We start from the raw sequence: 14,761 nt of genomic DNA, 5'->3' as shown, positions 1-14,761 counted from the left end.
ATCCTCGCTATTTTATCTGATCTGCCGAACATTAGTTTTTGTATTTGAAAGTTACAATACGAATATTTCTAGGTTTCTATGTAGATTGAGAGTTAATGTGGCTGAATTTAACACAACACTATGATTAATAGACATTTGTATCAACTATTGTTGGACAAGTGCAGCATATACGGCATTATTATTACTATTATATAGATATAGATGAAAGCTATGACTGTGTTTCCCCTTTCTATTGAGCATTCCCTTTCCCGTGGCCTTTTGGGCCAGATCTAGACTGCTCCACTATAGAAAAAACATAGGTGAAATCGTGATTCAATTAAGCCAATTTATTGTGACTTTGAACTATACAAATAAATATGTTGAATTATCTTAATACTTCAGATATGTATTTGAAAACAATGTGTCGTGCTGTAACTTACACATTAAAAAAAGTCAACTATTTTCAAATGTGCTGTACGGCCGCCACCCCCCAAAACGGACCACTGCATTACGAAATTGAATCTTTTTCTAAACTGCTTGATCTGAGTTCTGCGGATTTGTGAAGTGTGTTAGCCACTTTTGACTTTAAGGCTCTCCTTCAATATACTTTGATAGAGCATCACCATGTCAGTGGCGTTTGCGCCTCACAGGCCGCGCGGAAAGGGTGACATAACACCCGCCGGAATACAAAAGGTAATTCATTTGAGCGCGTCTCCGAATGGAGGCAACGGCATCAGGCGTCGCTAGTATCTAAGCTAATCTGTGTAGCGCTGCCCATCCACGTCCAACTGCGAACAGGTCGGGAACCGTTCTGCAGGGCCAGAGCGCGGTGAATACGAATCTCCCTGGAGTCAGGGCGCCACGTGTGAGCGATAGGTCATAGATCGATTTGCCGGGCCAGCGCACAATTATACTTCTGATGAATGAGGGCCTGCTGTTTAGTAAGCAGAGGGCAGCTAACGTTAGCTAGCGAGACGCGTCTTTTGTTCGCCAGACTCGCGCACTCCTCACACAATGGCCTACAATCCTCCCCGTTGTTCTCAAATTACGGCGGAATAACCCCCAGAAAACTCTGTGTCACTAATTATGAATAGCGTGTAATCAAACACGTGACGTAAATCTGTGCTTTCGCTGTTGCAGTTACTTGACGAAAACAACCAGCTGATCCAGTGTATAATGGACTTCCAAAGTAAAGGCAAAACAGCAGAGTGTTCACAGTAAGTTACAGAACCCCGCCCCCCTCTCTTGTATGCAGCATTAGTCATTTTAAGTTGACTCGTAAACCTTTCTCACCTGCCCAGGTATCAACAGATGCTGCACAGAAATTTAGTGTACCTGGCCACGATAGCAGACTCCAATCAGAACATGCAGTCTCTTCTCCCCGCTGTGAGTATGGTTCCTTGCTGATTGTTCCGAGTGGGTGAATTGTAAAAAATAGTGTGACCTCTTTGCATCATGAGGTAATGTTTTTAGCTCATGTCCAACACAAGTCATTTTGGTATTGGTAAATCACCTGAGCAATACTCAAGAATATATAAAGTGAGTATTATGATCGAAGAGTTCAATGCAGTTTTACATTGACCAAGAAACAAGTCATGTTAGAACTAACAAACTGTATAGAATTAAATGTATAGTGATGTTGTTTTCTTATTTTTGGTCCTGTATGTATCAGTGTGATCTGTTGAACTATTGTAGATTTTATTTATGGATACAGAGCCAGTGTGAACTTGTTATGTGCCATTATGCTTGTAAAAAAGTACATTTCAGTGTTATAACCAGGTTAATTTTCAAGTATCTCAACATGCAATGAATTTGCTTTGGTGTATTCATGCATAACGATTAACATATGAGGATAAAATAAAAGCAAATATTAGAAAAGTCAAGAAATGCCGATAAAGAATACAAAAAAGTGCTGCTCAGAAAGAAGATACTATGGAGAATATGTACAATACATCTGTTTCACACTGTAAGAGCTGAACAGTTTTAGAAGTAGTCATTCTGTGCTGAAATATGTAGTAAATATTCTCCAGGGGATGTGCAAAAGTTCAAAATATGATTTATAAATAGTATTGTATTCAAAGCTGCAGTACATCCAATGGTGTTGAACACACTCTTTTTGTGTCATGGCCGAGCCCTGGTTCGACTTCATCGCGAGCATTTAAATCAGTGATTATGTGACTTATGCATTGTACTGTGTGCCTAGTTATTGTCCCTTTTTTTTTAATGCAGTATCTTTTGAAAACTGCTAGCATCTTTGATTAATTAAGGCACATCTGTTCAACTGTATTATGACATTTTGTACAGATATCTTGGCTATAATCCGCCAAGAGTTTTCCCTGTTGAGTCATGTGGCTCTGGCTCAGATGTGTTTCTAGCGAGCTGATGTGTGTTTTTGTGTCTCTGATGTGCGCCTGCAGCCGCCCTCTCAAAATATGCCCATGGGCCCTGGTGGGATGAACCCCAGTGGACCCCCCCCTCAGCCTCCTCACGGTCACAGCATGCCCTCTGAGGGTATGGTCAGCGGTGGCCCTCCAGCCCCACACATGCAGAACCAGATGAATGGACAGATGCCTGGTCAGTGACTCCCCCTTTTCTCACCTTCTTTCCCTCGTCTCTCGTTCTTTTTTTTCTCCTTCCCCCTTCTTCTCTCTCGGTCCCAGTCTCAATTGGGTTGCCTAGCAACACCACAGAACTGTGAGGGCGGTCGCACTGCTGAGAGATGATGTCACTCATTTGCCTGCATTGGTGGTCTAGGACTTGACCTTCGTTTGATTATACTTATTCCCTCAAGTATCATGATTTGTTTTAGTGTTTTTTGTGCAAATATATTTTATCATGTTCTAATAAACAAACATTAAACAGGCACTGATTGCTGTACAACGCAAGTACTGTATATTCTGGATGGTAAAAGTCTAAGACCATATTAGAAATCCAAACATGTTGCAACTTTAGGGTTGCTTTTAAACGCGCTGTGCCTCGATGTTTCCTGGATATCACTTGAAAGTTTACAACAGTAAATCTAAATGTATCACAATACAATGGTATTGCTTGAGGTGGCTTGAGGGTGGGCACCATCTTTCAGATGGTTTGAAATGCCTGTGTAGCCAATATTTTATATACACACACATTAACTTCGTCACTAGCGACCAATAGTAAATCCTGACGCGATGGAAATCTTTCTAAATTTTAAATATGAAAGATTCAGTGGCTTTTTGTGAATAGATCAGCTCTAAATGTTGCATGCAAGGAATGAAAAAAGATGCAAAAACAAATGGACTGGTTGGACCGAGGTGCAGGTGATAAATTACAATAACACGTGTTGCGCCCTAACCCGTCCCGACCACCTGACTGATCGCTACTGCACATGTGCTCACTAGTACTACACTCCTTTGGTCAAACAGTCTCATGCAACCTATTTTTCTCTAATACTACATTGTGAACAACAAATCTGTTAAAATTGGCATGAGGAGAGCAGTTAAACTGTAAGCAGCCGGTGAGCAGTCCTGCTTGGCTACATAATTAAGCTAACTGCAGAGATTTCATTGAGTTACAGAATTAATTACGCACTAAATTCTGTAAAAACGAGTGTTGAGTGAAGGTAAATATAACTTTATCATGTGTTGTAGTTTAATGACTGATATATTAGTAAAGCTGCCAATGTCAAGATGTTTTAAAGTAAATGTCTGAATAAAAACACAATCATTTATTTTTCTATTACACAAAAGTGAATGAAATATGATGGTGATGCCTTCTAAAGTCAAGTCATGACTCCTCTGCTGTTGTTTTCCAGGGCCTAATCACATGCCCATGCAAGGGCCCGCTCCAGGCCCCAACCAGCCCCCGAACATGCCCAGTGGCTCTATGAATATGCCCCCCAGCGGCCATGGCTCGATGGGTGGTTACAATCACGCCGTCCCTCCTGCCCAGGGCGTACCAGCTCAGAGCCCAATGAACATAGCCCAGGGCCAGCCCATGGGGAACTATGGGCCCCGGCCAAACATGAACATGCAGCCAACTCAAGGTAAATAAACTCATTTGTTAATTTCCATTTACCCGCCATATTGGTGCTTCATCGTCCATCTGCATTTGATGAGCCAGATGCCGCTTGTATGGGTTTTTTTTGGTACCTGGTACAGTTTGAGAATTGACTCTTCTTGTTGGTGTGCAACAGGCCCCACAATGCACCAGCAGCCTCCCTCTCAGCAGTATAACATGCCTCCTGGTGGTGGTGCACAGCACTACCAAGGTCAACAGAACCCAATGGGCATGATGGGCCAGGCCAACCAAGGGAACCATGTCATGGGCCAGAGGCCCATGCCGCCCTACAGACCCCCCCAGCAAGGTATACCCCCCAAGTGTGTCTGCGAAGTGTGCAAGTTGTGAGCGTTGGCCTTTCTTCTTCCTAACCCGCCCTCCTGCATTTCTTACTCTTGTTCTTCTCAATTTCCACTTCTGCAGCTCACAGACATCTTGATGACTAAACACGTAATCTAAAGCCTCCAATCACACAACTAGTCGAGTGACCAAAAGAAAGCTTTCTAACGAGAACTAGCGGCAAGGAAACCCATCCTCTCCACTCTTCCCCCCCACACAACCAATCCAGCAACACCTTGAATCTACTTGTGTGTATGTTGTGTGTATGTGTATGTAGGACCCCCTCAGCAGTACCCAGGGCAAGAAGACTACTATGGCGACCAGTACAGTCACGCAGGACAGGGAGCCTCAGAAGGTAGGAGAACCCTCCAGCCACTTGGAGAACAACAACAAAACCCAAGAGAAATTCAGCCCAGGAGTTGTGTTAAAACACAAATGATGCAAAGAGACTGTGACCAAACCAACATCTCAGTTTCTTCATTATTTTCTGGGAAATCAAAGTGACTTTGGGCTTCATCAAAGACAAAAATATGGCCTCTTAATTTCGAGGAAAACTCCCACATGCGAGAGAGAGTGCACCCTGTCCAAAAAGGTGTTGCAGCCCATGAACAAGTTGGCACCTACCCAGTGTTGTAGTGCCATTCCACCGCCGCCCCCCCAAATCGTGACTGATGCTCCACCAAGGAAGGTCAGGGACAGTCCTATGTGAGTCTTAATGGTCGAAGTTGTCTGAAGTAAAATGTCAATCCTTCAGATTCTCACAATATAATGCCAGAGGATACTTCCACAACTCCGTGGCGTGCTACCTGTTTGCGTGTTTGGAGTCGTAATAACAGAGCGATCGTATTGCCAAGTTGCAAGTGCTTGAAGCGGACTGCCATTCTTTGGCGATACACTGATTATTGTGCACACTGATTTGCAGAAGAGCAGCTCGAGTAAATATGCTACCACTGTATCATTCTCTAAATATAACACTTGACATCCTGCCAAATGCCTCCATGTGTCTGTGTTGAGGTGGTGTTGGGGTGGTGTTATGACATCAGCAGCCACACTGATGAGTCACAAAGACAACAGATTCATAATGAACTGCTCATTCACCTTCTTTTTCTAATTAACATTTACTTATTTGTTGTTTTCTTCTGCTGTCTACACTATTTCCCCATTTGACCTTTTTCAAACACACACGCTTTCCTTTTTTCTTTTCTTTGAAGAAAATACAGTCCAGCCACTTTGATACAACCCCCCCCCCCCCCAACCCAAGAGTTCTTAAAATATGGCTGGCTCAAACATTGCTGTTGTGCACATGTTGCTCACATTGCCTGCGGTTGCCCCTTGAAGGTAATGCCCAGTATGGCCAACAGCAAGAAGCGTACCAGCAAGGCCCTCCCCAGCAGCAGGGCTACCCTCCTCCGCAGCAGTACCCGGGTCAGCAGGGCTACCCTCCCCAGCAGCAGGGCTATGGTGAGTGGCTCCCTCTCCGATAGTGGCACACATCTGTCCTGCAGGAGGCGCTCTCCGCTCTCTTTCGCTCCCCCCTTTCTGCTTTCTTTTTCTTTTTTTGATACTGTTGACTAATAATTCTTCCTGAGTGAGTTGCTGCCCCTTGGAAATGTAACTGTGCCAAAGGCATGTCAAGGCATCATCCAGAGCAAGGAATTAAAGAACCACCTTCATGAACGGTTGGGGGATTGAAGGGATATTTTAATCAGTCTAGTGGTTTGCTGGCACCACATTAGCATTTCTCCTGGTGCTACAGTTTGATATGACACGCTGTTCTGAGGGAGTGGGAGGGGAGGTTTGGCTGATGGGTACAGACACGGGGCAAAGTGTGTGTGTGTGTGTGTGGGTGGACTGCCAGCCAAACAACATTCAAACCTGAAATGAGAAAAGTCTAGGCAACTTCGGTTGCAGCTCTTAATTGACTTAAACCTATTACGGTTTGGTCTCTGTTTAAAAAAAAAAAAAAGAATAACGTAAAGTGCGTCGAAAATAAAAAAAAAAAGTTGTCCACGAGTTGTGTAAGTATGTCAGCTTCTGCAGCTCTGTGGTCTTTTTCTTCTACGTCCCATTTGTCACCAGAACTTTCCATCACTCATCGTGTTAGTAATGAGCTCGCGGGAGAGGCGGAGGCTGTGAGGTGAGATCCATCTGGCGCACGCCTTCTCTCGCCGGCCCTCGCAAGGTTACGCTCCCCAGCATCGGGCGCCTAACGATGCTGCGTGGGCCTCATTTGACTTCAGCCACAGCCGAGCGTTGCGTGGTCCTCTGCAGCACCTGCACAGGTGGCTCCAGTGTACGGGGGCTGATGGAGTGATTTATTTGTTCTCCTTTTTTTTTTAATGATGAAGCACGCTCCTCTAATGAAGACCAACAGAATCTTCTCTGTCTCGTCGCATTAGGAAACCACTGCTCGGCTCCAACCCGACTCATTCTCATTCATTACCGAGTCAGACACGCAGGCAGCCTGTACCAAATGGATCCGACGTGTCCGCCATCCTGTCTTTTGTCATCAATCAGCTTTTTTTCTCCCTCTTTTTTTTTATTTTTTTTTATTGCAACCCATTAGTGGTAGTAAACCTACAGGGATTCCCTTGAGTTCTCGGAGCAACAAGTAGGAAGCGAAAAATAGTTAATGAGCAGAACACGGGCCTTTTTCACACTGGGTTTCCTCCGAGTCCAAACCTGAGTTCCAGTTTCCCATCTCCATCTGAAGCATGGGGATGAGCCCGAAACCCTGCACTGCGTTACAGGGCAACGTGTGCAATGGGGCTGCTGTGACAGATCGGGTTGACTCCGCCCAACGGCGTTTTCAAACTGGTTATCGTTGACTCGGTGCATCGTTTTAATTTGAGTCGTCATCGTTCTGTCGTAGGTCCAGCCCAGAGTGCCCCAGGACAGTATCCCAACTACCCTCAGGGGCAGGGGCAGCAGTATGGGGGCTATCGGCCTCCTCAACCTGGATCCCCTCAGGTCCAGCAGCAACGCCCTTACGGCTATGACCAGGTGAGTATACCAACAACACCGGACAGTCACAGCGACTAGTCCATAGGTCGGTCTTAGTTCGTCCCGGATTCAGTTTATGACTAAGTTGTATATTTTGTGTAGTGACACCAATATGAGTGAAGTTAGAACGTAAATATTAAAAGAGTATGTTTTGCATGCTGACATGCTGGCAAATTGGGGTGGGGGGGGTAAATATTTTCTTTCCAAAAGAGTGCATGTGTTACTATTGTCTTTCACTTGTTTAGTTGAGCCGTCGATATATATGTATATATATATATATCCCAGCTACGAAGGTAAAATAAATAAATTTAGTGAAATATGAGGGCTTTACGAGGATTCTTCCTGAAACGTGACGCTGTTGTGTTTAAAGGGGAGATCTATTTGTTGCCCTGCTTTGCCTGTGGTCTTATGTGGGGACCACAGCTGCACTTTGATATCTTTATCTTTGAATATTCAGGGGCACATCAGGAAATAAAGACCCGGGGATTTGAACCCCTGACTAGCTCTGTAAGAAGCAAAGGTAATGGTTGCTGTGAAGACCTCAACGTCCAATCAAGACGTTTGACCACCTAGCCTTAATTTGCATTTGTTTTGATTCTTCTGTCTCTCTTTTGTCTTTATCTCTCTTCCATCTTTCTCTTTTTTGTTCTTTAATGTTTGTTTTTTTAAACAACTTATTATTTAAAACAAATCTTTGGTACAATCTTTTTACATCTTTTTTTATTAACCAGGGGTCGAATTGTAAGTTATGAGGTCCAGAAACACAGCATGCTTTGTCTGCAGTGAGGCAGCCAACAGTTTACTGCTTTGGCTGGGTCATTAATCTCTTCAATTTCCTCTACTGGTTTTGATAATTTCCCTATTGTGCTGATGAGAATGCCATATAAATATTTTGGAATAGAAATTGTTTTGCATATCGGGACTGTCAGATCAAAGTTTGTGTATCAAAATGTGTGTCCATTGTATTTCGCCTCCATGCCAAACACATACTTCGACCCCTGTTGAGATCGCATCGACTGCTTTTGTCGCACTTGAAACGAGTGTCTGCTATATAACATGGAATATCTCGTGTCCTCGGCCATGTTGCTGCTGGAACCTCAGGTATAAAGTTAGAATGTATGTGAGGCCATGCTGCCACCTGCTGGTCAACACCAGCACATGCAGCCATAAATCATGGTTGGCATGATGATGCGGCACAAACCCCAGATGTTTGTTTACACCCGATTTGGGATTGCGTGAATAACGGCGTTGACTGTGCGTCCTCTGAGAAGGTTCAGTAACACCAAGTCTGTCACATTTCTCCCCACAGGGCCAGTATGGGAATTACCAGCAATGAGAGATGGTCACAGCAACCCACACAGCTCCGATATGATCTGCCTGAGCGTTGACCTCTGGTCAAATGCTAAGCAGACCGAAATGATGGTTGTAGCTCACGGAGATTCTCAGACAAGAACATGCAACACTCAAACATACAAGATACACCCCCCCCCCCTTCCTCCTTCTCCCACCCCACTTCTCTTTGGGCTCCGATCCTCGCCGATGAAATGTATTCTGTTCATCATGTCCATTGGCCCCCGCCCTCTGGTCCAGTAGGTCTCAAAGCAGCAATGCCTTACAAGTGGAACTGCCTTATCCTCTCGCATTGCAGATTGCGAAGCGGGCCAACACAACTTTGGACATCGGAGATGATTTCAAATGTACAGTTTCAATCTACGGTGGCGCATTGTTTCTCGGCCCGTCAGCTCCTTGTTCAAGAGCAGCAATAATGCCAGCACTCGGGCGATGTGTGGGGGCCTGGAGATGAAATAATGCACCAGATGAACTTCCGGCTAGGCCATGGTACGTGTCTTGATGTATGTGATGATGTAAACATATATTTTATGCTTTTTAGATCAAGCTAACTTTGTATAAGACATTGGAAACGAGTACTTTAGCCGTGTTGTTTATTTCATGTGTACGTGTCAATGTTTTTCTTTCTTCTTTTTTTTTATGATGGTCCCATCCAGCACATTCTTTTCTTTGTTGTTTTTTTTATTTGTTGAATTGTACCTTTTTTGAACGATTCAATTGTATTTGCTACATCCGTGACATTGGCACCGTATTCATTCTCTGTGTAAAAATGCAACATTAATTGACATGCATGGGAACTCCTTGATGGACAAATGCAAACGTCATGTCTGAAAACACATTCTGTGTAAAGCTGTGTATTTAAGTCTGTGAAGAAGAAGAAGAAAAAACAACCTGTTACCAATTTTTTTTTATTATTTTTTTTATTTTTTAAACCACATAACTTTGGCCACTGGCCTCTTTTGGACAGATGTGGCCTAAGAGGTGACGTGTAGCAGATGCCACTGCAAATTGCAGTCGATGATCTCTGGAGCCTGTTCCCCTCTCCAGGCTCCTCGGTCGTGTCTGCTGACTGCAAATTGGTGAACGAAAAAGATCAAACTCGGTATAATACATGTTTCTGACAAGGACTTTTGTTGTTGGTCTTGACGATGCTGGAATCCCCCTTTGAATAAACGTCGACGTTGATGTCATTCAAAAAGTGTGTGTGTGTGTGGGAATAATACAGATTGTTACTGTCAAATATGTAACATAAGATGTGAAAATAATGTTCTCGGATGAATTCCTGTGCTTTCACAGTAAAGACCGGTTGTGCAGTTTTATATCACTGGCTTGGTATTTTGTTTTTAAAGTGCATACTTTATTGATCCCCATATGTACAGCGGAGTATTTCATTGGTCCTCCGATATTGTTGATATGGCTGTTTTAATATTTGGCGTTCTGCACCCCCATCCAAGTGGTCACGTGTGTGTCATGGCAATGTATAACTGTACATTACAATAAATCAGAAGAATCTTTATATGTTATGACTCGTGTTATTTCTTCATGGAGACGCTATACGAACCACCACACAATATGATCCATGTAGATGGCGCGCGCGCGCCGTCAAAACGTGACTCGTGATCTAATTGTTTTGGTCTCCGGCCGCTCTCTGGTAATCAGTTTCCGACCGATAATGACCCAGCGCCGCGCAGCAGCATGTCTGCTCTGTCCAGATGCATCCAGAGAGGTCCAGAGCACATTTACACCCAAAATACCTTGCGCGCGCCTCTCTCTCTCCCCCCTCCGCTCCCTCCAGAGAGGGAGAGGGACTACCTGTCACATTGGGGGGAGTGATACAGATGGCGCACCAGATGTGTGGCCGAAGCACGTGATGGGAGAGTGGGTGTTGGAAGTTAAGAGGGCCACGGGCAGCTTGGGTTGCCTTAGTGGGGATGATGTGTGTGTGTGTGTGTGGGGGTGGGTTTGTGTGTGTGTAGAGCAGAAGTGTCAACTTTTTTGAGTGCCTCTATGTATATATATATATATATATATAACTTATTTGCGTAAACCCTGCTCCGGTTTAGTGGCATCTCCTATAGTCACCCCTCCGTCCTGCTGCTCCACAGCTGGCCGCCCCACCCTTCCCAGCTGCCACTGGGGCTCCCCCCGGCCCCTTTGCTTGGCAGAGCCGGCGTTTTGGGCGCTCCCCCACCAGTCCTCCCTGGCAGCTGCTGCCCTCAGCTGCGCTCTCGCAGACGGTATTGGGGTCGGACAAAGTCACTCCTCCTGTGACTGTCTGGGGCCGTTGGGGGGGGGGGGGGGGATGAAGAGGAGGTGGCGAGGAGACTCCTATACCCTCCTATGAAAGATCTCCTCTAAACGCTCGTGGATGTAAAATTGACGTGAGGTATTCTGCAGCAGTGAGAATCTGCATTACGCACGTGACGGAGATGCACTAAAGATGCCTTTGGCTGTGTGAGTCGGTGTAAAAAGCTTTCAGGAGGCCATTGCTCCACGCATGTTGGAAGAAGGCAAATAGGGAAGTGGCAGCAACATTTAATGGGATGATTATCTTGTTCAATATTTTGATAATTATAATGCAGGGCACCTATCAGAGGAGGCTCCTAACCACTGAGGGGAAAATGACATTGTGATCATAGCTGCAGGCAAGATGTGATCTCTCTCTCTCTCTCTCTCTCTCTCTCTCTAGCTCACCCTTTCACTCTCCCATACCCACACTCTCAGTGTGACAGAAAGTCTATGGGGAGGTATAAGAGGTAGTTATGGGGGGAATGCAGCAGCCTCCACAGTTTAATTGGAGATGTGTCACACTAAATAAATGGTGCAAAAACAAGCGCTGACTGGAGGCTTGAGGGAGGGGCCCTGGGGACTCAGCCTGTTTTATTGGGCAGGAGCGTTGCAACCGCTCCAGGGTGAAGCGGGGCTATGCACCGCTGAGGTAGCCTCCAGCCACCACACCACCACCAGGCCTCCAGAAGACGACCGCGGAGGAGCGAAGACAAAGGCAGTCACTCCACCTCTGCAGGAGAGAGAAAAACGAAGCATCTCATTGGCGCCGAGGATGGAGAAGGTGAACCCCGGCGACCACCGGCTGTTCATCCCTCCAATGAAGGAGCGCATCATGGTCCTCATCTGCTATTTCAATTCCTGCACGCCTGGCGAGCGAATCCATAATCGTGAAATCCCGGGCAAACGCTCGTCCGCCTCACTTGCCTCCCAGATCTTATGTGTGTCAATTTATGTTTTGAGAAGATGGCCAGCAGCCTCCAGCCAATCCCATTTCCCCGTGTAATCCATACATGACCTCCAAGTTACCAGCAGAATGTGTTTTCCGATATTCTATCAATGTTGATGTCACTGTTGTCTCGCGTCGCTCGTGCAGCGTGTGTGTGTGTAGGTAGGTGTGTGTGTGTGTACTTATATTCCAGAGTTCATGGCACGAGTTATGATTTACCACTACAGTGTGCCGCAGTAATTGGATGTGACACCATTCTCTCTGCTCTCCCTGGGGGATATAACAGGAATCTGACTATTATGGCCCCAGTCATGAATATGTCACCACAGATGCAAACAAAGGCCCGTGATTCGGATCCCACTCTGTGTGTGTTGTCTCTGCGCTGATGTATGGGATAAATGCTGCGAGGGCAAATGAGTTTTCTGTGAAGCAATTTGCAGTGTTTACAAAGATTAATTGCCATTGTTTGGGAAAGAAACGGCCGAGTCGATGTTCAATATTACACGTGCGTCGTTACGCCCGTCCTGAGACGTACACTTGCCAAACAGACATCTGTGTAAACTGTCACGGCTAGTTTTCAAAACAAGTGACAAATTTTCTTGGGGGCGGGGGGGGAGCTGACGCGCACAAATAGCGCGATCGATCCCCTGGACGCGCGACTGTTTTGCATGCATCCGATGCTTTGTTTAAATCCCGCCGTTTTTTCCGAGGGCTTAGCCATCAAATCAAATTGAGTGTGCTGTTTTGTGTGTGTGCTCGGCCCATAAAAGTAGTCTCTGAGTGAAATAGCAGGTATGCTGATATCAGTATTCCCACAGCCTGCATAATTGCTGTAATTTGCTTTCCCTTTGGGTAATCTGTAAACATGGCTGTTTTGATGTTTTTGGCATCCTCCATTGGCTGAGCTCTCCGCTCCTCCAGCGGAGCGCCCATCCCAGCCCAGGGTGACACAAATAGATCCTTCCCCAGAAGGCGCACGTAGTTCCACACGGGTGCAATCAATACGGCACAGTCGTCACTGGAACTATGGCGGGATTAAAAGCACCCCGTGAGCTGGTTCTCCCCACGCCGGCGTTTTAGGGAAATAAAGCTATTGATCCTCAGGGGCCTCTGGCGGAGCGTTAACCTGGGCCCGCAAATTAGAACGTGCTCATCTGGACACATGTGCCCGCCATGCTCCCACAAAGCCGGTAGCGGGGAGAGAAAAGGAGGGCTGTGAGGCCCGCTGCTTCCAATGATGAGGAGAGCGCTACTTGACGTCCGCGTGGGAGCGGGGGAGGTGTCTGGATGCCCAGGACTTCCATTAGAGGCCCAGGATGGTGGCGTGGGTCGATGTGGTACGGTTTGGTTGGGGGTACTCCATCTCAGGACCGTGTGGTTCCTTCCCCCCGGTGCCGAGAGAGAGGGGGCTGATCCACAGACAACCGAAGCTCCTGACTGGAAGGACAATGAGGGGGGAAAGCTGCTGCTTCCAAAAGCTTGTTCCAGCGTGCACTCTGCACAACTCGATATATACAACAAGAAAAACAGATTGATGTTGTTTTGCAGAAGTATCGCACACTGTAACGAGTAAATATCACCAGAATTATTGGGTTTAGCACAACAGTGAAGGGAAATTTCCATTCTTCAGATTACAGTTTTATTCGTTTGCAAAAACCTAGAATTACAGTCCCACCACAGGCTATCTGAGCCATCGATTCACATGTATCAGTTGGTGCCGTGTTGCAGAAGGTCAGTAATTATATTTGACTAGGAGGTCAGAGACTGGAAACACGGAGATAGAAACACAAACACAGATATGTGCATCCACGTGGCGTTTAGTGTTCCTTCATTGGAACCACATCCCCGATGCAACAACCCACCTGTGACTCGTGACCCCCGGTCTGACCCCATTTCTTATGGCACTAAATAGGGTTTTCATCCGGTTTCGTCTCACCCGAAGAACACATTTAGACGTTCTTTGCCGAAACAAACAAACACACGTTTGGTGTTTACATGACCGAGAGAAGGCCCGACGCATTTCACACACACAGAGAGATACGTTGGAAACTTTCCCTCATTTTTAGTATTTCTTCTCCCCCCTCAGCCCGCCCTACCAGTGGGACGCCTGGAAGTTCTCTGCCCCAGTTCTCCATGTCCTTGAGAGTTGTGCCTTCGGGCCGGGGCTGGTGGGGTCCCGCGGTGCACAATGTGTGCTTCTCACTCAGACTCCCGCTGTACTCCGCCACCCCTGCGTGGCTCTGGAGAGTTGCCAAACTCTGAGGGGTTGTCCGTGCGAGTGATGTGGGGGGTGGAGAGAGGTGTGTGTGTGTGTGTGTGTGTGTGTGTGTGTATGTGTGTGTGGGGGCGTTGCCACAGAATTCGCTCCCAACATCTCACTTCCTTCCCCCATGACAATGACGTAAAATCACTTTCCCGGATTGGCCGACGACAATGGGATGCTCGGGAAGACGTTGTCGTGAACAATCACACGAATGGCAACAAACCGCGTGAAGCCGCGTGCGCATGACTGAGAATCTTTCCACTTCCTGTTTTTGCAAAGGTCAAACCACACAGGGTGGAGCGTGTGATGCCAGCTGAGTGGAGTCAACAAATGCCGACGATAGATTTGAAAGGGGAAAAAAAATAGATTATTTCAGTTGTTTGATGAACGAATTAACACGAGGAAATGAACTGATAGGAGGGTGGTCAAGATGTGTAGCTGCGTGTTTGACAAATCTCTTTATTTTTTATTCAGCACAAATGCAATGTGTTTTTTTGGGGTCGTAATTAATATGGATATTGGCCGACAGCAAAGATAAAGATCCATTTTCTATATTT

At 46.1% G+C, this 14,761-nt stretch overlaps 1 protein-coding gene across 4 annotated transcripts; it reads left to right on the top strand.

Annotated features, from left to right (window-relative positions):
• Positions 1-524: 524 nt before the first annotated feature.
• ss18 (SS18 subunit of BAF chromatin remodeling complex) lies at positions 525-10,222 on the top strand. 4 transcript variants are annotated; one of them, XM_056421394.1, is made up of 11 exons: positions 525-672; positions 1,120-1,196; positions 1,281-1,365; positions 2,397-2,553; positions 3,770-4,000; positions 4,151-4,321; positions 4,631-4,708; positions 5,692-5,814; positions 7,226-7,356; positions 7,814-7,876; positions 8,666-10,222. In XM_056421394.1, the coding sequence occupies exons 1-10, from the start codon at positions 604-606 to the stop codon at positions 7,829-7,831; spliced, it is 1,140 nt and encodes a 379-aa protein (XP_056277369.1). In that variant the 5' UTR covers positions 525-603; the 3' UTR covers positions 7,832-7,876; positions 8,666-10,222. The 4 variants fall into 4 exon arrangements, 1 of the variants encoding a protein (XP_056277369.1); XR_008832596.1 differs by having other exon boundaries at positions 7,226-7,876; XR_008832597.1 differs by lacking the exon at positions 4,631-4,708 and having other exon boundaries at positions 7,226-7,876.
• Positions 10,223-14,761: the final 4,539 nt, after the last annotated feature.

This window comes from Pseudoliparis swirei, chromosome 8, assembly GCF_029220125.1.
Source record: "Pseudoliparis swirei isolate HS2019 ecotype Mariana Trench chromosome 8, NWPU_hadal_v1, whole genome shotgun sequence".
NCBI classification, from domain to species: domain Eukaryota; kingdom Metazoa; phylum Chordata; class Actinopteri; order Perciformes; family Liparidae; genus Pseudoliparis; species Pseudoliparis swirei.
Note: the sequence above shows the minus strand (reverse complement) of the source record. Positions and strands in the feature narration are given on the sequence as shown.